The sequence below is a fragment of the Phocoena sinus genome, chromosome 10 (assembly GCF_008692025.1).
Source record: "Phocoena sinus isolate mPhoSin1 chromosome 10, mPhoSin1.pri, whole genome shotgun sequence".
In the NCBI taxonomy this organism is placed as follows: Eukaryota; Metazoa; Chordata; class Mammalia; order Artiodactyla; family Phocoenidae; genus Phocoena; species Phocoena sinus.
In genome coordinates, this window is record NC_045772.1 from 38504229 (window position 1) to 38530248 (window position 26020).

Below are 26020 nucleotides of genomic sequence, written 5' to 3' on the forward strand. Positions count from 1 at the left end.
CCAGAGGTTTATAATGTAGGAAAAGAGAATGTCTGCTTTGCTAATATAGTTCAAGTCCATGTCTACCAGATCGCTGCCACTAAGATCCTTCCAGGCAGAAATTCTAGAGCTGATAACTGCTTGAAGTTTTAGATATCTTACCAGGTTTTGTACCATGCACATTCTTTCACTTCTCAGTTCAGCTACTAATCCATGTATATCCACATATCCATATATATCCACATATCCATATATATGCTTTATGCATATATATCCACAAAATCATGATCATTTATATGTTGTGTTAAGTGGTCCAGAGCAATAAAAACTCCTGTTGCGGAGCACAGGCTCCGGACCCGCAGGCTCAGCGGCCATGGCTCACGGGCCCAGCCGCTCTGCGGCATGTCGGATCTTCCTGGACCGGGGCACGAACCTGTGTCCCCTGCATCGGCAGGTGGACTCTCAACCACTGCACCACCAGGGAAGCCCGGGTATTATCTCTATAAGAAACTACCAAACTGTTTTCCAAAGTGATTGTACCATATACCATGCAGTTCCAGCTGCTCAAATTCCATGGTGGGATGACTTGATATTACCAGTCATTTTAACTTTAATCATTCTATTAGTATGGTTACTTCATTCTGATTTTTATTTGCATTTTCTTGATGACTAATGATGTTGAGTACCTTTTCATGTATTGGCCATTTATATGTGTGTGTGTGTGTGTGTGTGTGTGTGTATTATTCTGTAAATATATATGTATTCTGGATACCATTCCCAGGACTTGCATCTTGTCACATTTATTGTGAATATTTTCTCCCATTCTCTTCAGCCTGTGGCTTGACTTTTCATTTTCTTAATAGTGTCTTTTAAAGAGAAGAATGTTATAATTTTGGCAAAGTACAATATGTCAGTTTTTTCTTTTATATTTTATTTCTTTATATTCTGAGGAATCTTAGCCTGTCCCAAAGTCATGAGGATTTTCATACTTTTTTTCTATAAGCTTTATAGTTTTAGCTTTTACATTTAGATCTGTGTTGCATTTCAAGTTAATTTTTGTATTTGTTATATGGGCTAGAAATGAAGGTTCATGTTTTTCCAAATGGGCATCCAGTTGTTCCAACACTGTTTATTGGAAAGACTATCTTTTCCCCATTGAATTACATTGTCACCTTTGTCGAAAACTAATTGACCAACTGTGTGAGAATTTATTTTTTTACTTTCTATTTTTTATTTTAATGGAAATGCTATAGATGTGTAGTATAAGTCATTCAACTGTGTTCTATTTGAATGTTGTTTTGGCTATTCTAGATCCTTTGCATCATTTCTATATAAATTGTAAAAACAAGTTTATTGATTTCTAGAAAAAAAGCCTTATGGGATTAAGATTGATATTCCATTTAATCCGTACATCAGTATGGGAATTGACTTCTCAGCAACATTGAGTTTTGAGTTCATGGATATGCATTTAAAAAATTTATTTAAGTCTTCTTTAATTCTTCTCATCAATATTGTTTTTAGTGTGTGAGTCTTGCATATACTTTGTTAAATTTACTCTAAGCATTTCATGTTTATGGATGCTGTTGTTAATGGTATTTTTAATTGCAGTTTCCAGTTCATTGATTAATATGTAGAGATAAAATTGATTGTATCTTGATCTTATATCCTGTAACCTTTTTAAAGCTATTTATTATACCTAGTGGCTTTTTCTCTTTTGTAGCTTTTTCAGGAATTTCCTCATACATAATTATACTCTCTACTCATATAGACAGTTTTTGTCTTCATTTACAAACCTTCCTTTTCTTTCTTTTTTTTTTTTCCTTATTGTAATGGCTAGAAACACCAGTACAGTGTTGAATATAAGTTGTGAAAGTGGGCGTTTTTCTTGCTCTTAGGATGAAGGCCTTTAATATTTCACCATGACATTAGCTCTAGTTCTTTTGTATTTGCCCTTAATCAGGTTTAGGAGGTAATTTGAGCACTTTGAATATGTCATTCCATTGTCAGTTGGCTTGCATTGTTTCTGAATAGAAGCCAGCATATTTTCTTATATTTGAACACCTCAGTAGGTCTCTATTTTCTTTGTTGCCTTTAAAATTTTTATCTTTATAATTGGCTTTCAGTAACTTGATTATGATATGCAGCTTCCATCTTTACTAAATGTGGTCTCTGGCACATCTGTTAAGCTTTCATTATATTTATCTGTAATATGGGACACTGCAGATCTTAGAGGATTTTGTGAGGATTAATCAGGATGATGGGGGTAAAAGTATTCTGAAAAGTTTATAATTTACTAAAATGACTTCTCAATCTAATACTTTCAGTAAAAAATTAAAATAATTTAAGCTTGTGATTCTAAAGAAACATAATCTCATTAACAAGGGAGAATAATGCTTTTCATCACCTTCTATTAAGTTACAGTTTTATTTTCAAATGACTGTATTGTAGACAGTGATTTAGTATGTCCATTTGAAACACCTGAAATGGAAATTTTCTTGATTTGTTTTCTAAATCACGATTTTTTATTTGTTTATTCACTTTAGTCCAAACATTCCTTGAGAATGCTCTTAATCATTCATGAAAAACAAAGTATCAGTGGTTTTATTTAGCAGAAATCAGTATATCTGCCATAATTTTCTCTTTAACGTTTGCATGTGAAACAGACATACAAACATAGAATTAATATCACAAATACAATACAATCTTATAATGGGGTGCATTATCTTACTGATAAACATTACATACTGTCCAACCCGGGTAAAAAATTATCTTAACTTTGTAGAGTTCTTTGTACTTTTTGAAACACCTTCATATGTGTGATCTAATCTATTCCTCAGAACATCTTCATGAACTGATGGGTATATGAGTTTTGATTCCAAATGGAAGCTCTATGCATATTCATGATGTTATTTACCATGAAATATTACTTGTGCTAAGAAGGCAAGCTGTTTTGTCAAGATTATGCTTTATGAACTTTTTTATCCCACATTTTCACTTTTTAATACCATTCAGTTGAGAATTTCAGATCATTTTGTGTTACTGGCATCATCAAAAACTTTACTGTGAGTTTTCTAAAAGTTGAACTACAAAAGTGGACCTATCACAGTAATGTCATGGACGTGTAGAGTAGCTTGCTGAACTTAAATTTCATTTTTAAAATCTAGTGTTTGGTACCAGATGTGAAGAGTGAATCACCATCTCCTTTATGGAGAGGGAAAGGTTTAATTAGCTTTTTCAAAAGTCGTATCACACATTTCACCTATAAAGTGAAAGAAGAAAATTCTGTGTTTTAAAGCAGGATGAAAGTAGAGGTGATACCCACAGCTGCTCTCGTTTCTGGCAAACCATTCTGAGAGGCTCCAGTTTCATTTGGTTCAGATAAAACACATGTTGCTCATTTATTGTACATATGCTTCAAAGTATTTTGACAAATCTGATCTAAAAATGTTACAGATGTTCCTCATTATTTTAATTTGCACTTAGTAGCCACCTATAAAAATTTGGCTGTGAACTAGCATTTTCACAATATAATTAAGAGAAAATTTAGTTAACATTAATGTGTTTCAGTTCAATTTCAGTTAGTTTTGTGGTATAGCTAGTGAGCTATACACATTTAACAGGTGCTTTGTTATGTTTTTGATAATGAAGACAAATCTTTTTTAACATGTTTCAAATAATTTCAGATGGAAATAAAATTATTCTGATCCTGTCTTTTAGAGATTTGCTATTCAGTGTATGGCCCGAGCTCAGGCAGCAATACTATTACTTGAGTACTTTCTAGAAATGAAGAATCTTAGGTGCTCTCCTGGACCTACTGAAGCAGAATCTGCATTTTACCACAATCTGCAGGTGATTTGTATACACATTAAAGATTGATAAGCACTCTTTTAGAGGAGGCCTTATATTAAAACTTTTTTTATATGCACACACATGCATATATACACGGGTCAACTCTATTCTGTTCTCTCTGTTTTATATAGATATTATAGAAAATGGACTGGCTTGTGGATTGAAGGATTTATTTTCTTACCATTTAATACATTTAAAAGTAGACTCACCAGTACTTTCCACAGGCTGTTATCTGTCTTCCATGAATACAAAAACCCACATTAATAAGTACTGGCTTACCACTCATTTTCAATGACTGACACGTGAAGCAAACTGAAGACCTTGTCACTCAAACTTGAATCTTTTTTAGAGTTTTCATCATTTCTTATTGTTTTCTGTAACTTTCTATAGAGTAAACTTTTTGGTTGGAACATTAATGGATTGTATTTATTTACACACCCTTGCCATAAAAGACAGAAAGCAGGATTGCTTGTAAGACTAAAGGATTTAATTTCTTGCATAATAAATTCGATTTTAAAATTACTATCTTTGGATACCTTGGGAAATTATTATATCTTAATTATTTATACCACATTATATTACTGTATTGTACTTATACTTCATTATGTTAAGATAATTATTAATTATATCTTAATATGTGATACAAAGTCAAATTTATGTTTATAAGGACCTCTGAAATCATGTTGCAGAGTGACTCAGTTCCTTAAAATTCAATTTTATTGGCCATCACTTTTTCTATATGTATATTCCAGCAGAAATAAGTAAGATATGATTCTTACCATAAAAGAAATAAAATAATTAATACTATTTTATGACCCTTAATTGAAATCTATGACAAAATAATTTCATATAGTTCAAAACTTACTTTGTACATTGTTACTGTCTAACAAAAAGGAGGGTGAATTATTTGCTTTTAAAAAAAAAAATCTCTAATTTGCTACAGTCTGGTTAATTTCTTTGTGTTCAGTTCCACCTAATACACTCCTCAATAATCAACCTTGGGAAATGAAATAAAGACCGTTTTATGTAATCTATTCAGAAGTCTCTGGTTGGCACCACAGCAGCACATCATTGGTTTATGACCTTGTAACACATCACATTTTTATTACTGTTTTCGTGCATTTCTGCTGAAGAAACCCTTCAAAATTGTTATTAGGTTGCATACATATCTAATGGACAAATACTGATACATTTAACTATGTATTCAAATATACAATACAGTGGTACAGCTTGTTCCTGAAAATGTACAAATGCAGACAGGCTACAAAAGTACTCGACAACTTCACATGAGCAACTGCACTGTTTAATTTTTCCTTTTGTTTTTCAAACTAAAGATTACAATGCAATTGAAATAGCCCTAAGTGTACCCGAAGAGCTACTGTGTGTTGTATAAAGGCTAAGTAATCCCAGCAGTGTCAGGGGGTTACTGTTCAGCTGTTCGAGATCATGAGATGATATCTCAGCAATCATAAAACAGGGGTTTCAAAACACAGGGGCATACATGGAAGTACAGATCATTATGACAGTCCTGGAAGTTATCCACGAGAAAAGTCAACACCCTGGAGGCCAAAATAACACTACTGAATCAACATTTACAACTTTTGTTCAAGATCAAATCCAATATGTAGGGAAAATTCACATTGAAACATTAATGTAAATATAATAATAATTTTATATTTGGCTCATTCCCAAAACATAGAAGGCTTCAAAAATCTCTGGGATATCTCTTCTTAAACATTTTACATGTATAATATTTATTCTGTACAAAACAGATAACTATCCGGAATTAGCTATTTCCTAGAACTATTCATAAAATGTCAATCCATTTAGTAAGGCACAGTAAGGGAAGCGTAGAGTTTTATTTAAGGTTGCACATTTTAATTCAGAAGAGTAAGGGGGTATTTTGGCCCCTGGGATTTGAAAATATCTTCCAGTTGTAATCTTTGGTCTGAATATTTACATGGTGGTTTCTTCCCATTCAAGCTCAACATCACCTATAATATAAAGTAACATGTCACAAGAGAGAATTGAAGTTAACAGTTCAAAAGATTTAAATGTTTCATGACAAAAATATAGTGTACCGGAAAGGCTATTATCCTAACTTGGATTAGAGAGAAATTAAAGAATTGATATGTGTGCCAGCCAAGCTTCTAAAACATTTTCAACATACGGTTACTATTAAATTAATGCTCCTGCTATAGGTGGTAAACTAGTAGTAAATTGATATACATTGCCTCTGTTTACCTTCCATGGTGTCCAAAGAGTCCATCTTTTGAAGTGCTGAATAGTTAACAAAACAGATGGGCTGATTACTTCCTTTACTTGATAAGAGATCCAGAACACACTGATGTAAAAAGATATACTGTGCCTAGACACCAAAGAAAGGATGGTTAAATAAATGGACGGGGTAGGGATTTTCTTATACGGGGGCTGGGGGGGGCTATACTTTTACAGTGAAAAGTAATATTGAACTCAACAAATGTTAAATAGCTAAATTAGAGGCACAGAATTTACCATGAATATAAATGATTTTTTATCATTTCAAACATAAGATTTACTAAATTCCTGTGGCTTTTTGTAGTTTCCAGTTTTTAAAATTACTTGTCATTAAATACTAAGTGTTCATATGTTCTTTCTTTCTGTAATTTTAAAAAGTAGCAAATTATATTATTTAAATTTGTTTATAAGTTTCCTTTTTCCTGTTAGGCATAATTGAGTAATTTTTCTTATAAATATTTTTCTTGTTAGAATGGCTGTTGGAATGCAGATACTAAATTTACTTTCAAAAGCTGTGACTGAGCATATCTACACACGATCAGCATATTTAAAATATTTAACAATTCTGTTAATCACCCAATATTTGGCCTACTTAATGTCAAGGATCTGGTCTCTATTTGTAAATATAAGGCAGGACTCCGAACATTTCATCTAAAGTTAGGATGAAATTCAATACTATCTGGGTTCTTTAAGTTTATTCAATATAATTCAATAAACTGTTAGCATTTCTGGGTTTGGACTTTCCCAAAGGTAGTTAAGGTTAGTCATAGAAAAGCACCCTCATTTTTACATAGGGAAGGGACCTGAGGTTAAAGGAATATAACCAAATGTTTAAGATTCACACACACACACACACACACACACACACACACACACACACACACAAACACACATACTGACAACTGATTTAAATAGAATGTCCTCTAAAGTGACCATCTTAAGAAATTATATTCATATCTATTGCTACTACACCTCAAACCCTTTTGGGAACTTCACTATTGAAACTGTCTCTAGAGATTGTTGGTCATCATTAGGAATACCTATTTCTTCGTGGATTACAAAATGTTTCCACACACATCTCATCACTGTCAGCTCTATGAGGACAGAACTCTGTCATATTCACTGCTCTATTCCCATTGTGTGTAATAGTGCCTGGAATGTGGTAGTTGCGTAATGAATGTTGACTTAGCCTCATTTAATTCTCACAGTTAGCAGATCTTTACCATTTCAGGACAGACTTGATTTGGAGAACATTCAGAAGTCATTAGGGATCAAGTTTGTGAGGTGGATGATCAAGTTACATAATTCAGTTTTGGTAAGAAATGAAGGATTGTTATAAGGGAATAAAAATTCTATTGAAATTGCTGTTAAATTTCTTAGGGTAATTCCAAATGAGTATTTTAAGATATGCACTGCACAATGAATAACATTATTGACAGAAATATATTGACATGGTATAATTTCTTTGAAAACAACAGTCATTTAAGTTTATGAGTTCTGGTATTTAAAAAAAAAAACACATTTGAATTTGAAGTCACATTTGATATGTGAAACTTCTAACTGTCCCAATCTCATCTTTCTCCACTGGAAAGAATGATGGGTATAAACTCTGCCAGCAGGGCAGGATGAGCTCCACAGGGCAGTACTACATTTTCCAAGATCCCTTTGCCGTGGTGTGTTATTGCCAAAGAGGCAGTGAAGAGTTCAGTTCCAGTTTCTACCCTAGATAGTCCTGTTACCTTAAGAATTAAACTTTTCTGATGTTCAGTTTCCTCATCTGGGGGATCAGGAAAGCTATGTTGTGAGATTTAAGGCCAGCCATGTATATATGTTGGTGGCAAAAAATTAGGCACCAAAAATATGTTATTCTTTTTTCTTCTACCTCAGGAGTTCACATCAGTCAATTTTCAAGAGAACCAGAGCAGGAAAGGGATTCATCCAGACTAATCCTTTTTTTCAGGCAGGAATAGTATCTCAGGATATTACCTCACTGCAGAGTATTCTCTCAGAAAGCTCTTTTACATCTCCTGGGGCTGCTATGAACTGTGTTTTGGTAGACAGTGAAAGAACTTTAGGTTCTCTCCAGGGTCTGGGCCCTCTGGTGTCTTTTAGTGGTGATATATTGCTGAGGTTCCCACCTCCCCACCCCTGGCCATGGCCACTGTAGTATGTGCTGAGACAGCATTCTTCACAGAAATTGGAATCATTCCTAAGTGCAAGAGAAGAAACTAAGAAACCACTCTTGTGCAAGGCAATGCTGGTTTATAAGGACTGGAGCCAAGGTGTGGTCATTTTCCTTTCTTTCATCACAGAGAAAAGACAGTAAAGAGCATAGCTTCTGGGAACAAAGTCCGGTGAAAGAGAGCTTTGGAGTACCACATTTTAAGCGAGGATCTGAGAATTGTGATTTATATTGTTTACAAAATGGAGGCTAATTATTTAGTAAACATGGATGTATCTTAATTTTATAACCCCTTATGGAAGGGCTACCTATACTTTTTTTTTATAAATTTACTTATTTAATTTTTTGCTACATTGGGTCTTTGCTGCTGCACACGGGCTTTCTCTAGTTGCAGTGAGTGGGGGCTACTCTGTTGCAGGGCGCAGGCTTCTCATTGTGGTGGCTTCTCTTGTTGCAGAGCACAGGCTCTAGGCGCGCGGGCTTCAGTAGTTGTGGCACACAGGCTTCAGTAGTTGTGGCTCGCGGGCTCTAGAGCACAGGCTCAGTAGTTGTGGCACACGGGCTTAGCTGCTCCGCGGCATGTGGGATCTTCCCAGACCAAGGCTCGAACCCGTGTCCCCTGCATTGGCAGGCGGATTCTTAACCACTGAGCCACCAGGAAAGCCCTATACTTTTCTTGAATATCGATGAAGATGTACTTATTTCAAACATGCCAACTAATATTCATGACTTCTACCTGTTGATTCAGTAAGTGTTTATCAGGATTTTAACGAACTGCCACCTTTTTATCTTAAAAAACGATCGGCACAACTACATTGTCAGACCTTTACTGCACGTTGGGCGTTTACTGCATGCTTGGTGCTTTAGATACCTTCTCTTATTTAATACTTACAATAGACTTGTGAAAAGTGTAACACAGCTATTTTACAAAAGAGAAATAACTCAGAGAGGTTAATTAAACAAAGTCACAAAGCCAGCAATTAGCAGGACTGGAATCTGAACTCAATTCTCTGACACCAAAATTCAGGCTCTTTTCATCCCCCTACCCAACCTGCAACATTTTCCTCTGGCTGGTTATTCCAGCATAATGTATGAAGTTTATAGCATATACTGAATACTAAATTGTGTGCAGTTATTCACAGGCATGCTTGAACACACTCTTTACAAAGTTTGGTTCCACAAAATTGTAGAGCATGACAAAATTCGACTTCTGTAATTTGAAGACCGAATCTAGTCTCTACAAGGAAATATCCCAATCATTTGCACCCTCTAACCTATCCTAGAGAGCCAACCAATCTCGATCAATGCCAAGAACATTGATCACCAGTGCACATGTGTACACCCAGGGACATGGGAGGAAAATGCTAGCTATTTATTCTTGTTCTCAACTAAAAATAAGAAAGAATTTGGTTTTAATAATCATTAATGGTAGTATTGATCTTGAAGCCCTTAAAAGATCTTTGGATAACAACCAGCTGCATAATTGGTGGGGCCCACTACAAAATGAAAATACAAGTTTCCTTCCTCAAAAATTATTAAAGATTTTCAAAACAGTGTCAGCAAACATTAAATCAAGTGCAAGGCCCTTTTGAGCGTGGGGACCCGTGAGACTGCATAGGCTACATACCCATGAAGCCAAGCCTGGCCACAAGTTGAAGTCCATTTCTGAAGTTTCCTAAGGGAAGAGTGATACTTCACTCATGTGCTCCCTTTCAGCATATAAGGGAATGCACATGGATTACAGTACCTAGTTTTACCTAGCCATCACATAACTGAAGTGGCTTAAAAAGATTCCTACAAAGAGACTGTGGATTAAAGATAAGATCCGTCAGGCAAGCACCAATGAATGACAATAAAATGGCAGTGCTGACACTTTTCATGCTCCTAGAATAACCGTCTTAGAGCCATGCTGTGAGGTGAAAGCAACAACAGCGTAATCAGATCTGACAAAAAGCTAGATCACTTTTTTAAAAAATGACAAAGAATTTAAAACATGCATTTAAAACCACTATTGAAACAATTATTTTCTGCTAAGTATTTATCTTTTGAAAATACCTTATGATAATATGAAGCCACCAGTATTAGCAAGGTTGTCAGAATTGCTTATTTGACCTTTATCTCATGTTTTTCAATTTCTTGTGTACGCTTTATAATTTACATAATTGCACAATCTACATTTTAAGAATAAATATATATGTATTGGAGTTGAATGCTCAAACATTTCTCCTGAAAGGGATGTGTGTTCCTAAAAGTTTGGATGTCTCTGGTCTAGAGCAGTATCTTCCTAAGGACATTAATGTTCCATGACATCATGGCATCATAAGTTTTGGGGTCAAAAAGTGTTCAAGGATTTCATAGTCATATAAGTCTGGGAAATGTCCACAAGGGCTCTGTATTTATAATTGTCAATGCACATTAGCATAGAGGCTGTAATTCTAAGAAAGTCTTTCTCAAACTTATTTTAGCAAAGAGCCTGTTTTCTCATACCTTTAATGACTGTAAAGCCACTTGTGTTTTCTAGTAGGTACCCTGGAAAATACTGTTACAGAAGAACTGTATATTTACTATGAGAAAAATCTCTCTGTAGCATAAAAATATCAATCCAAAGATATGACAGGAACATCCTATGTATTATAGTTAGACAGACTTGGGTTTGAATTTTAGCTCTGACCTTTAAATATCACTGAATTCTTGAACATCTGCTTCCCTATTTGTAAAGCAGAGACCATAATACCTAGTCTGTTGATTAGTTTCATTGGCCCTGCCTTACAAATAAAGAATTAAATAAGATAATACATGTAAAGGATCTAGTATAATACTTGGAACCTACTAGACACTCAACAAGGTTTTTAGTTTCATTACCATTATACTGTATAATTTTTTAATTTTTATTTTTTGCGGTACGTGGGCCTCCCACTGTTGTGGCCTCTCTCGTTGCGGAGCACAGGCTCTGGACCTGCAGGCTCAGCGGCTATGGCTCACGGGCCCAGCTGCTCCGCGGCATGTGGGATCCTCCCAGACCGGGGCACGAACCCGTGTCCCCTGCATTGGCAGGCAGACTCAACCACTGCGCCACCAGGGAAGCACCCTATCGTATGATTTTTTTAATGACAAAAATCTATATTTTAAAAATATTTTTACGTCCAAACCAGAACAACAAAACAAACAACTCCCAGTTAGTTGGTTGATGACATGCTATAACAAACATTATTAGTACTACTAATAAAAAGGGGTAAATATGGACAAGTGAAATACATAGAAACCTGTAATAGTTAATAAACTTTTCCCAAATACAACTTCTAGCATGTTTACAAAAGAAATTAATTTGGTTCATTTTCTAAGCTTCCCAAAGGCTAAAGACAAATCCATTTAATGAATTATTTTCTATATGCCTATCAGTATAAACAGGGTAGGATGAGTAGTCAGTAACAGTGCTGAAGGATAACTGGGGCATGTGGGTTTCAGTTCTCCTATAATCCCCATCAGCTGCCGTCCCCAAGACCCTGCCCCCACCCAGAGGTTTATAATGTAGGAAAAGAGAATGTCTGCTTTGCTAATAGTTCAAGTCCATGTCTACCAGATCGCTGCCACTAAGATCCTTCCAGGCAGAAATTCTAGAGCTGATAACTGCTTGAAGTTTTAGATATCTTACCAGGTTTTGTACCATGCACATTCTTTCACTTCTCAGTTCAGCTACTAATCCATATATATCCACAAAATCATGATCGTTTATATGTTGTGTTAAGTGGTCCAGAGCAATAAAAACTCCAGTTCTTCCAACTCCAGCACTGCAGGAAGAGTGAAATTACATGCAAATTATTCAGCAAAAAGCCTGTTTATGTTGATTGTGATGAAGGAAGTAAACTATGATAGCAATAAATTATAGTTTCTTTTCTTATTGAAGGTGGATTTTCTTTGGAGCTTCTTTGGATTTATATTGTTCCCAAGACTGTTTCGACAGAGCAAGATGATTATCGTTAAATACTCTGTCAAATATTTGAGTTTTTTTTTAACCAGTTGAACCTTCCCACTTCTTTCATAATATTTTAAGGGTTGTAGTTGGAGAAGTATGGGGAAGAGTTTTTAAAAGTCATTGAAAATTCTTAACCCCAGAAACTTTTTATTGAATATATTTTTGGTTACCAATAGGAATACTAAACATGAAAAATGGCAACTGTAATATTTAGCCCATATAGTACTTCCTCTGCATCACATTGATAGATTCTCATGTGTTCTTTTCACCTTCCCTAGAATTTTCTTTTCCTTCCTATAGATAATAAAATTGGAAAGCTATTTCCTTTTAAGAAATTAGTTTAATACTGAAGGACAGGTATGTGCTCCATATAAACTGTTAATTGATAAACCTGACAGGATTTTTTCAGAAATTCTAATTAGAAAGACAAGACTCCTAGGTACTTAAATGGTTAATATAAGAAGTAAATCTGAAAAAAAAAAAAAAATTTGAAAGGTCACCTAATCTTAAATGTCATTTTGAACATCACGAAACTGCCATCTTTGTAGGTGAAAAATATTCTCTAATGTCGACAATACCTATGATTCAACCTAAGAAATAGCATTACAACATAAATCTGATCACTATAACACATACACATATATGCCCGAACAGAGTAATCAGTCATTACATCATTCAATATATTTTGAGTGTCAGACACTGTCCTAGGCATCTGGGGTACAGCAGTGAACAGTACCAAGTCCCTGAACTTATGGAGCTTATATTCTAGAGGATGGAGAATGGTAGTCCACACAACAAAGAAACATGCATAGGATACACCCGGCCGCAATAAGTGCTATGGAGAAAGATAAATTAGGTTAAGGAGATGAAAGGTGATAGGGTAGGACAGGGTCATTAGAGAAAGGTTCTCTGACAATGTGATATTTGAAAAGAAACTTGAGTAGGGTTAGGGAGTGCACCACCTGGGTACCTGGGAGAGAAGCATTACAGCCTGAGGGTGCAGGAAGAGAACAGATCTGAGTGGGAGAGTGTTCTGTGTGTTCAAAGAAAAGCAAGGAGACCAGGGTGGGGAGAGTGTGTGAAGAGGTGATGGGGGGCAGGGATCAGAGTATTTGCTGTTGGGTTGGATGTGGAATGTAAGAGGAAGCAGAGAGTTGAAGATGAGTCTAGGGTTTCTGTACAAAGCAGAGTGGACTGCTGTTTACCAAGATGGGGATGAGAAGGAGGGAGTTTGGAGACTGATCTAAGTGTTCTGTTTTGGACACATCAAATTTTCAGAATGTTGTGGTTAAACTGGAAGTTAAATGTATAAGTCTAAAGTTGAGGTGAGAAGCTGGGGTTGGAGGTAATCATTTAGTAGACAGTTTTAAAATGATATTTTAAAATGATCATTAATATAAGCATACTTTTTCTCTGGTCTCTTTTATGTATTTAAATCACAAAGGAGGAGACTACTCTTTTTGAGGCTACAAGAGAGATGGTACTTTTCTTTTTTAATGGATTTTTAAATCCACTGTTTTTTTTTTTTTTTTTTTTTTTTGCGGTACGCGGGCCTCTCACTGTTGTGGCCTCTCCCGTTGCGGAGCACAGGCTCTGGACGCGCAGGCTCAGCGGCCATGGCTCATGGGCCCAGCCGCTCTGCGGCATGTGGGATCTTCCCGGACCGGGGCACGAACTCGTGTCCCCTGCATCGGCAGGCGGACTCTCAACCACTGCGCCACCAGGGAAGCCCAAATCCACTGTTTTAATCCAGTGGCAGTGTATATGTAAAATATGGAGAAGCTGAAGGAAGGTTACTATCCGTTTTAATCATCAATGATGCCAGTTTAAAATCAATCACTGACTTTATAAGCAAACTGTTATTCTATTTATACTATATACTGATCTGTTAAAAATTTTATATATGTGGAGGGGATATGGAATTGGGAGGGTAAGAATGAGGCTTTTACTTTTAATTCTATATGCTTTTTAAATGTAAAAAAGATATCTCATAATGAGCAAGCATTTGTGTATTACTCTTACAATTTAAAAAATCTAAAATATTCCTGGAAGATGTAGACTCATTTAAATTACATGTTGAGTTTTTTCCTCTAAAAAAAAAGTTTAAAAGTTGGATGGATTAATATTTTCTTACATATTTAACCACATTAATTATAGTATATTCCCATTAGAATAATTATCCATCAATTAATTTCTGGAATTATTATAATTAATAATAATGGGTTAAAAGATATTGTTACTTAAATTTTTTTATTGTAGCAAAAGATACCTAACATAAAATTTACCATTTTAACCATATTTAAGTGCACAATTCAGTGGCATTAGGCACATTCAGTCTTGTGCAGCCAACACCACTATCTGTTTCCAGAATATTTTCATCATCCCAGACAGAAGCTATGTATCCGTTAAACAGTAACTCTCCATTTCTCTCTCTCCCAAGTCCCTAGTAACCACAATTCCAGTTTATTGTCTCTATGAATTTACCTCTTGTAGGTATCTCATATAAGTGGAATCATAAAACAGTATATTATCACCCACTTTTTCTTTAATTTACAAACTACAACTGTTGACGAAACTCATGTTGAGATTGACTTAGATATATCATGTTATAAATCATAAATCATATCAATATGTCCAGAACTCTGAATTCTAAACAACTGTGAGTTTTATTTCTTTTTGCGGGGGAGTATTGGTATTTCAGTGGTATAAAATACCAGTGAAAATAAAGAGGGGAAAAATCTTCATTTATGGTCACATTCTATTTATCATATTCAAAAAGCTAGGTCAAAGAAAGATATTTGAATAGTTTGTAAAAACTTTGAATCATGCTTGGGTTGGTCACTTAATTTGATCTTTATTTTAAAGTTCATTTTCTTTATTCTTTGTAAGTCAAATCTAGAAACTTGCTTTTGCAAAAAAGTTTAAATTAGTATATTAGACTAATATCAGTTGAAATAATGAAGGATCAGATGTTTATTTGTAAAAATAAAAAAATCCTACATACCCAGACGCATCCATTTGATGTGTAGCCACATCAAAAATGGGCTACGATTCTTTCGTTTTTAATTTGAAGGCCTTCGAGAGGTATAATCCAGTCAAGATTTCAGGAAAATTCCTGTACCAGGATATATATTTTCCCTTGCTTTTAGACATAGTCATTACTCATTTTATCTCTACCATCTAACCTGTTATAAAACTACATCTCGATTTGTTATAACCAGTAAAATATCTGAAAAGTAAAAGCTGGATTGAATCTACATTAACATTCTGCCAGAAAATCAATGGTGTCGTGATAATAAAAAGGTCACGCTGAGTTTCAGTACCATTTCTAGTGTTTCTAGCGTTCAGAGGTTCTAAAAATCTCTCTTTCTTACCTGCAGTGAACAACCATAGGTGTGGTGTCATGTGCTCTGCTTGCTCGAACCAACTTCACAAAGTGAACTAGAGGGGTACTGTTTTCAGGAACCCCATGCTCAGGCCAAGCAGTAAAGTTACACTGTCTAATGGTCATGCAATCCCCATGCTAGACAAAATGACATTAAAGAAACATGGTAAGACAGCTGACTTGCCAGGTTTTCAAGGTGATCTTTTAAAATGACAATTTACCAAACAGAAGAAACTGTGTTTTCATAATTTCCTATAAGAGAAGCCTTCTACTATTGCTACAATAAAGAAAATTGCCTTTCTGTATGAATGCAAACAATGAGAAGGCTTGCAAGCAGATGATAATGTAGGGTATTTAAATTCAAATATAATGTAACGTTTTGTAACACCAGAGTAGTAGATTTTGAACAATTGTGACCTAACAACTTAAACACACTCACAAATTATTCACAACACAAGTATAGAGTATCTGATAATGTCAGAAAGTATAAAGATCCTTATATCATTTTCTGTGTTTATAGGCCTTTACATTATATAAGTGGGATCCTATGCTATCGCTTCTGTATTGGTTCTGGATTAAACAGAAAATCCAGTTATTAGGGTGTAGACAGAGATAAGTGATTTGGGAAATTCCTGTTTTAAATCAGATATTACAGTTTCTTTATAAAATAAGATAAACTTAGTGATCTAGTTGTTTCCTCCTTTTTCTTCCCCTGTCTACCTAAGAATTTGATATTAACTGGTTAATATGAACTTTATATAATTTGGAATTAAACACAGTGACGTAGATATTGAAGGCAGGTGCCAATTCAAAACTTCTATTTTGAAAATAATAGAAAAGCATTATTGAATATACAGGTATCAAGCAATATGTCTAGAAATTAATTTTACTTTAGACATTTAGACCATTCATATTTTATATCATGTTTGACTTCCTCTCGTTTTTTTTACCCTTTCAATTTTCAGATCTCTGATGGTCCAATCTATTTGAACATCCTCCATTAGCTTTGTAATCACTATATCTCCGAAGACAGTAACTGGTTTGTTGTCCTCTGGCCAATACTGATGGCATCTGATCTGTATTCAGAAAAGAATCACCAGTCATAAGAACCGTTGTTTTATATAGATACATTTGTCTGTGTGTGTGTGTGTGTGTGTGTGTGTGTGTGTGTGTGTGTGTGTGTATAAAATATCACAGTTATCGCTGCTAAGATAAAACTGCTTTATAGATGTCCAAGTCATTGATGACTCAAAGTATTAGCTAAAATTGTCACACATATATTAACAGAATTGTAAAAGTTTTGTGAAAAGATTTTCAAATAACTTACCCGCCCTTTTTCAAAACACTGTGTTAGCATTACTAATGTTTTCGCTCTGGTTTCCCACACCATTCTCCAAAAATCCCCAACTGTTCCTGGTAACGGACCTTGAGTAGCAATGAATTCATTTGGACATAAGTAGCCCTAGAATGATATAATTATAACACTGCATCAATATTTACATATATATAGTATTTTTTAGTTTTTGAGCAACGTAAGAAAAACATACTAGTTTAAGATGACCTAATATTTTAAAATATTGTACATTTTTGAATGCTAAATAATAATAGATACTCAAAATTTCCAATATTAATTTTAACCTCACAATGTAATATACTATTACAGCTAACTGTTCTTAAAATGTATTTCTAACTCTGAATAAAGCAGTAAAGACTAAAAAATAATACCACTTTACAGCAGACAATATGCTAAGCATCTTATAGTTAGTATTTCAATTAATTTGTTTCTTATAAAAACCTTGAGAATTAGAACTATTATTATCCTCATTTTAGAGAGGAAGATACTGAAGCTAAGGAATGTGAAGTAATTTGTGGAAGATTTCACAGTTGGTAAGGTAGTCTGAGTCCAGAGCCAGCGCTCTTACCCATTCCACTAAGTTACTGTCATATATTTAAAGATTGTGCAGATATTTTCATACTCTTTCTCCAAGAAATTACTTATCTATGTAAACTATGGCATTAGTAATTATTCTCCAGAGCTCCAAACCAAGAGTAATGTGAATAATAAGAAGGTTCATTTAACTACTATAGGACCTGAGATTTGTCTCAACCCTATTATGATAGCTCTTGTAGATTTTATCAAGTTATTCTAAAACTCAGTCCATTCACCTGGAATGTAAGTATGCCACTTGAGTAATATCTGTGGATTTTTCTTAAAGAAAGGTACTGTATAAATAAAATATAGTAATGAAATTACATGTATTCCAAACATCAAAATATTTTGAGGAATGAGGATTAAAGGTGAATTTTATTTTTAAATTGGAATTGTCTCAGTAGCCAGAGAATATAGTATTACACTGAATAAATATACATTTTAAAGTTCAAGGGGCCCTAAAATCTAATCCAACTAGTGTATTTTACTTTAAAGAATAATGAGCTACTTGAGGTGATTTTCCCAAAATCACCCAGTGACAGTTTCTGGTATAAAACCTTGAGTCTCTTAAATAAACTATATGCTAAAGCATTTCTATGTTTCCAGTCTCAGTTGAAATATATAATTATTTTACATTGTAAAGGTTTTTTTTTTTTTAGGTTAAAAAAGTAATATATAGTCAGTGTAGAATGTTTGGAAAATTCAGAAAAATACATAATAGAATGTGGAATTAATCTGTAATCTCACTATCCATAATGAAGCACCATTAATATTTTAGTCACTTTCTCTGCAGACTTTTAAAATATGCACATTCCTCCATTCAAATAATATTTATGAAGGTCTACTGTGTGTCAGGCACTATTCTAGGAGCTGAGGATTCATCACTGACTAAAATTCCTACTCTCATTTATCTTATATTCTAGTTAGGGGAAATAGACATCAAGCCTATTAATAAGTCTATTAAATAAACAATTTACATAGAGTTTTTAAAAGTGATGTGTTGTGAGAGAGAGTTTTCAGAAAATAGGGTGTTCAGAAAAGACTCATGGGTGAAATCTGAGGAAAGAACTGAAGCAGAAAGGGGGTAATCCCTTCAAGATCTGAAGGAAAAGTGTTCCAGGTAGAAAGTCAAGTATAACAGCATTAAAGGAGAGATGTGTCTGGAATGTTCTAAGAACAGCAAGTGGCTAGAATGAGGGGGACAGTAATAGAAGGTGATGTCGGAAAGAACAAGGCAGGGAGGACAATGGTGCTTTAGGTCCTAGAGTAGGTAATTATAAGATCTTGGATTTTACTCTGAATGATATGGAAAGCCTTTGAAAGATTTTGAACATACAGAGTATATGGTTTAAGAGTTTCATCCTGGTTTCTGTAAGACAAGCTGATATGGTTTAAAGGAGAAAGGAGGGAGAGTAGTTAGAAGGTTATTGCAACAATCCAACCAAGGGTTAGTTTGGGCGATAGCAATGGGGATTGTGAGAAGTGATAAAATCTGGATAAATTCTGAAGACAGAGCCAAGAGAATTTGCTTATGGATTGGATACTGGGTATAAGAAAAATAGAGAAGTCAATAATGATTCCAAATGAAGATGGGGAAAACTTCAGGAAGAGCAGACTTAAAAAATCTTTTTTTAACCTAAGTATAGTTGATTTGCAATGTTGTGTTAGTTTCTGGTGTAAAGCAAAGTGATTCAGTTATACATATATTTTTCATATTCTTTTCCATTATGGTTTATTGCAGGATATTGAATATCATTCCCTGTGCTATACAGTAAGACCTTGTTGTTGTTTATTTTATAGATAGTACTTTGTATCTGCTAATCTTGAACGCCTAATTTATCTGTCCCCTACCCCGTTTCCCCTTGGGTAACCATAAATTTGCTTTCTATGTCTGTGAGTCTGTTTCTGTTTTGTATATAAGATCATTTGTATCATATTTTACATTCCACATATATGTGATATCATATGGTATTTCTGTCTTTTTCTTTCTCTTTCTGACTTACTTCACTTTCTCTTTCTGACTTACTTCACTTAGTATGACAATCTCTGGGTCCATCTATGTTGCTGCAAATAGCATTATTTCATTCTTTTTTAATGGTCAAGTAATATTCCTATGTATATATACATCATATCTTTATCCGTTCACCTGTCGATGGACATGTAGGTTGCTTCCATGTCTTGGTTACTGTAAATAGTGCTGCTGTGAACATTGGGGTGCAAGTACCTTTTTGAATTAGAGTTTTCTCCAGATATATGCTCAGGAGTGGGATTGCTGGGTCATATGGTAATTCTATTTTTAGCTTTTTAAGGAAGCTCCATACTGTATTCCACAGTGGCTGCACCAATTTACATTCCCACCAACAATGTAGGTGGGTTCCCTTTTCTCCACACCCAGGATAAGCAGGTTAAAAGGAAAATCAAGAATTCATAATGGAAATATTACACTTGAAATTCCTTTTGGATATTCAAGTAGGAATGTCATGAAGGCAATTGGGTATATGAGCTTGGAATTCAGAAAGAAGTCCAAACTAGAGACATAATTTCAAAGTAGTTACCAAATAGATCTTACTTAAAATCACAAGAATGGTTGAGATCGTCAAAGAAATGAGTTTGGAAAGAAAAAGTAAATTCAAGGATTGGGCTGCAGATAATTTCAGTGTTTGGTGGCCAAGGAGATAAGAGAGAACCAACGAGACTGAGATGAAAGTGTCAAAGCTGTAGATGGAAAATCGAGAGAATGGTGTCCTGGAAGCGTTTTAAGGGTGAGGACAATTAACTGTAATTGATCAATTTATTAAATGTTTCTCCTAGTTATTTGCATTTCCCTTTTTCAGGGATTCAGTGTCCTTTGGTACTATAATCTTCTACCAGAGTAGACGAAATCTGATGTTTGTGATACGATTACAGCTCCTTTGCATCATAGCCTTTAATCTTCAATCTCCAGCTATGGTAAAAGCCATCCTCAAATTGAAGTAATTTCAGGCATCTCAGGTTGACAGGAGAGATAATCTGGGGTGGCAGAGTCGGGGTCTTGTCCCATTACATAATGTTCTTATTGTTAGCTTTCTTGAAAACATTCCTAAAGTCACGTGTGCAATTAGTGGTTGTTTACAAGGATGCAGTATCTATTTTCCTCCCTACCTCTCTTCCACAGTCCATCCTTAATCAGCATTTTCCAGGCTCTCTTTGAGTCCTAGCTTCAGGAGCACAATTCCCAAGAAGAGCCAAGGGCAGAGAGATAAACATATAGTAATCTAATTACAGACCCAGGCCTGGAGTTTCCTAGTCTTAAAGTACATCCTTCAGACCACCTACTGGTCTTCCTTTTCCATTCTCCAGACTTCACTTTTTCTTTTCCATCTAAACACTAGTTATTTTGCTTTTTCTCTACCTTGCTCTATAGTTCTTCTCCCTTTTCCTCCAGCTTCCAAAGAAATAGGAATTCAGAGTCCATTTGTAGATGGCCTTTCTCTTTTTCTCCTGGAACAAGTGTTCATGAACTTTCAGATGGAGGTGCCATGGAACAAAAGTGGGGAGTTGGGGGAAACTGGGGTGTCAAACATTCATTCTGAGAAATCTTCACTATTTCTGAGGTGAAGACTGCCTGAATTTGGGGATAGAGAAGTGAGAGGCCACTATGGTATTATGACTTTGTCTATTTCCATCTGTTCCTGACATCCCAGGCGAAGGAGATATCCCTAGAAGTAAAAGCAATACAGCATACTGCCCACTCCAGTACTGAAACCTGCCTTAATATAAAGTGCTTTCCATCTAGGCCGGCTTACCATGTAGCTCAGTAATGATTACGCATATCATTACATATGGGTCATAGTGACTTTGTTGTAAAATTTATTATATTACAACATCACTTGACCACAGCAGAATATATATATATATATATATATATATATATGTGTACTCAGATTTAGTTTATTGCTCATCCTGTATTTTGATCTTCTTATGGTTGTCTCCTGACAACTTATAATATTTAGAGGGAACCCTGGGGGTTCATGAATATTCCTTTGTTTATGTGTGGTTCAGTTATACCTCCTAAAACTGTCTGGTTGCCTTCCCAATCATATTCATAACCTATACTGTCATCCCATAACTGGATGAACATTATAGGATATAAGCTATTCATTTGTATCTACTTATTGGTGAATAAAAATGATACGAATTAATAGATCACTGATACAACAATTTGTTCTTGCTCTGTTCTATGGTATCACAAAATATATGATCATTGATTAACTCTAAATATCTAAATGTATATATGCCTCATTCTACAAATCAAAGTAAAACTTCTACATGCTATATTGTTTAGGATACAATTAAAATTGGTAAGCACAAGATTTCACCAAAATCTTTAGAAAAGAATTACATTTTCAGGGAAGTCAATGATTTGATAAATGAATGAAATGTCATCACAATAGTAACTTTGGGTTTTCTTCAAAATAGATTTAAAGTTCTAGCACAAAAATAGGATGAAATTCAAAGGATGCCTTATTAACCTCTGCAACTCCCCTGTCACTTCTCCTATTAAGAAATCTTAAATGCTCCCATTGTTCACTTCTTTCACAATAGGATTCAATATATAATTGTAATTTTGGAGTAATTATCAACCAATATAAAATTTAGGATGAATTCTTCTTTTCCCCCTTAACAGAGTCTTGGGGAGAATGGGACATAGGACAGGTTATGTTTGATGTTGGGGAAAGGATGGAGCATCACATAAGCAGAGCCCCAGTGGGACCAAATGAAATGGCGGGCCTGGGTTAGAAGACTGAATAAGGAAAAAATAAAACACCAGTGGGAGTGTGGGCAGTAGAGGGAACCTTCAGGTTTCTGTAGATTCATAAGAAGCATAGTTAACCTTGGTATGTATTAGAATTGAAGTCAGTGGTGAAAATGTAAGGGAACATATCTTGTTTTTATAAAACAACTGTGTATTTGAGTAGTTCAGTGATAGAATCATCTGCCTTAAGGAGGAAATAGGTGAATCAGTGCCAAGAAAGGCTAATATCTAATTACAAGTAATTTTTCAGAAAGATTTCCTGGGTGAATGGTTGGATTAAATAACCACAAAAGCAGTTCCTACTCTCGGATTTTGTGATTGTGTCAACCCAAGTGGAGATCTTGGGTGCATCTAAGGTTTCTGTGTACCTATGATAGTGGTGAGCATTGAGAGAACAAAAGAGCCATGGAGAAGGAGAGGGAGAGATCCTTAAAACACTTTGGTTTATTCAACTTTCAGTCCAATGCAGCAAGCATTTATTATCTATGATGTGCAACATAGTATACTAGGCATGTCACAGTTCACCCCATGTTGGTTCACTTAAGATATGCTTGTTGAGTAGCTACAATGGAGTGCACGTTCTGTAAGTAGCTGAGGATGAAAAGAACAAGGCATCATAGTCCCCTAGAAGGACTGAAAATCTAGAAGGGAGGAAGAGCATAATAGGTTTTTATATTATATGGACATGACTGTACATATGACTAATTTTTCTTTGAAAGAGAGGTTGGCCGACCTCATTGTGTACAGAGAATATTCTGACAAAGTAGGAAATAGTGGAAAGACCAGGGGATGTGTAGCTAGAAGTTGTACATCTGCCACTTATTAGTGAAATGATCATTGGGTAAATTGCAATCTCTGTTTGGAGCCTCCATTTCCCCATGTATAAAATGGGGGTACATAATGTTGTTGTAAGGAACTGGACATTAAATTCATAGAGGTTGTAATGAATTTCTTGTTTTAAATAGTTTGAAGAGTAATACTGCAGTATTTATATTTTACAAAAATATATATAAAAATAGCAACTTACAGAAACATAGCTGGCATTAATATAATCCGATCCTGGAATACTGGCATCAGCTATCAGTTTCACTCTGTTATTGTTATCTAGAAGAAAATATAAGAAATTAATGCTAATTCACTTTGCTACTTTCTTACTATAGCAGTAATAGAAAGAAGTTCATGATATAACATCAAAAATTATAGACGGCTCTAAAATTTTAAATAGAAATTCCCTCGTATTCCATATTTCCACTACCCAGAGACAATGACTATTAATATGTTCTTGTATTTATTTCCAGGATTTTCTATATATATTCATATAAAATTGACCACAAGTGGGCAATATACACACTATTCTGCAAAAATTTCTTATTTACCTGTATCTTTCCATATTAGCATAAACAACAATATCTAGCTCATTACTTTAAAAAGCCATATAGTATTTCAGTGTTTGAATATAACATACTTATTTAGCTCTTTAGGGTGATTTAAACTCATCTCATTTTGTTATTATAAAAAGCTGAATAGGGGCTTCCCTGGTGGCGCAGTGGTTGAGAGTCCGCCTGCCGATGCAGGGGACGCGGGTTCGTGCCCCGGTCCGGGAGGATCCCACGTGCCGCGGAGCGGCTGGGCCCGTGGGCCATGGCTGCTGGGCCTGCGCGTCCGGAGCCTGTGCTCCGCAACGGGAGAGGCCACAGCTGTGAGAGGCCCGCGTACCGCGAAAAAAAAAAAAAAAAGCTGAATAAATATAACTGGGCTTTTTGCACATATGTTGGACTCTATTTGTAGAGTACATTACCAGCAGTAAAATTCCCAAATCATATTGTGCATCTCAAAATTTGAAAGATACTGACAAATTGTTCTCAAGTTATATCACTCTGAACAAAAGTGCTTGAACTGTTTCCTCTTACTTTCACTGTCATATTATTAAACATTTTAATTTATGACCTTTTGATAGATAGAAATTGATGTCTCGTAATATTTATATTGATTTTCTTAAATATGAGTGAAGAGCTTCTTTGCTTATGCCTTGGCCATTTTAAATATATTTTCTATTAATTACATTTTCATATGATACTATTTTTCTATTTTTAAAAATATACTAAGAATGTTTTACATGTATTGAATTTTTCTTTTAGTTTGTCTTTGCCTCTATCTATTAATCAGTTTATCTGCTAGCTACCTTCCCATAGATAAAATTTATATATTTTGTAATCAAATTTCTCATTATTTTTCATTATGGCTTCACTATAGCTTCTTGTGTGATATATACAAAGGTCTTTGTCACACCAATATTCTTATTTTCACAAATTCATTCATAGTTCCTTCTGGAACGTTAATAGGGTTTTCTTCTTTTGTTTTAAATATTTTGATTTTTGATCCATTGGGCTTTGTTTTCTTTTGAAACAGAATGAGGTAAAATCTACCTTTATTGTTTGTTAACATTTGGAACAACAAATAGTCCATCCTTACTCCCTTGTTCAAAACACCACTTTTATCACACACTAGTTTTCTCTATGTGTTTAGGTCTATTTCTGGACCATTTATATTCTTCCCTTAATTTATCTGCCTATTCTTTCTTTAATACCAACTTTTAATTATTATTTTTTAGACTTTTAAGGTATGGCAAAATTAGAGAACCTTTACGCATTACTTTTCTTCAAAGAAAGGTATCAAAAATTATTTTTTCCTGAGAATTTTTACCAAGTTGGTATTATAATTGAAATGTCCAGTGCTAATTTTAACTAGACAAGAGAATGATATAAAGTATCTATTACTACTTAATTATTTTGAAGGTTTTTTGTTTGTTTTGTTTTGTTTTTAATCTTAATGGGAAGGCACTCAGTACTGAAGGAAAAATAGGTAAATGTGGGTTTGTGTTTGAATTACAGATGATCTATCTACCATTTATGGCATTGGGCGAATTGCTTAACTTCTCTGTTCCTTTGTTACCTCAGCTATAATATAATATAGTTATAATATTTATTTTGTAGAATCCTCTGAGGAAAACTTATACGAAAGCTTATAGAACTCATAAAGCTGTATAGAACAGAAAACACGTTCTTATGGTCTTAAAATTAAGCACGTTGTATGTTAAACGACTTTGCTGTACCATTAGTAATCATAATGACCTGACCAATGTGTTTGAATCTAAAGAAGGGGGATTGTTCAAGAAAATTTATGTGAATGATTTATATCCCAAAGATTTTGAATTTGGTATGATCTGCCTATTTTAATGACGTTGTGGCCAGTCATGTAACTAAGGAAGGGAAGCCATCAGGTTTCTATTCACTCGATATGCCTGCTTATAACTGAGTCAACAGCAAGCTAAACTTTTCTTCATGGTGTTGGAACACTTCTGAAGGTCATAGTGTCCTGTCAAAGAGAGACTTGGAAATCTCTTCTGCACACATTTGCTGCTAATTCTAGTATCTTAAAGCCCTGTAAGCTAATATCTTCTAAAATGCACTGTGATATCTGAAAGCCTACTTCCTACATTACTCAGGGGAAACAATGAATCTCACTTAGCTGGCTCAAGCTAAAATTCAGACTCTATTAAATGAATTCACTCTCTACGGGAGAAATAAAACATTTCAGCTTTATGGCTTCTCTGCAAGCACAACGGGAGAATGTATTTAGTTTAAACATTT

The 26020-nt window shown here is 34.8% G+C and overlaps 1 protein-coding gene across 1 annotated transcript in view; it reads right to left on the bottom strand.

The window, feature by feature from the left end:
• Nucleotides 1-4318: 4318 nt before the first annotated feature.
• The window catches only part of LOC116761103 (phosphatidylinositol phosphatase PTPRQ-like), a 206463-nt gene continuing 184761 nt past the window's right edge, over nt 4319-26020 (bottom strand). Inside the window, 7 exon segments of the mRNA XM_032646871.1 lie at nt 4319-5822; nt 6073-6196; nt 11940-12075; nt 15635-15783; nt 16596-16721; nt 16973-17107; nt 23398-23474. Of these exon segments, the coding sequence (XP_032502762.1) occupies nt 5785-5822; nt 6073-6196; nt 11940-12075; nt 15635-15783; nt 16596-16721; nt 16973-17107; nt 23398-23474 (785 nt within the window). The 3' untranslated portion in view covers nt 4319-5784.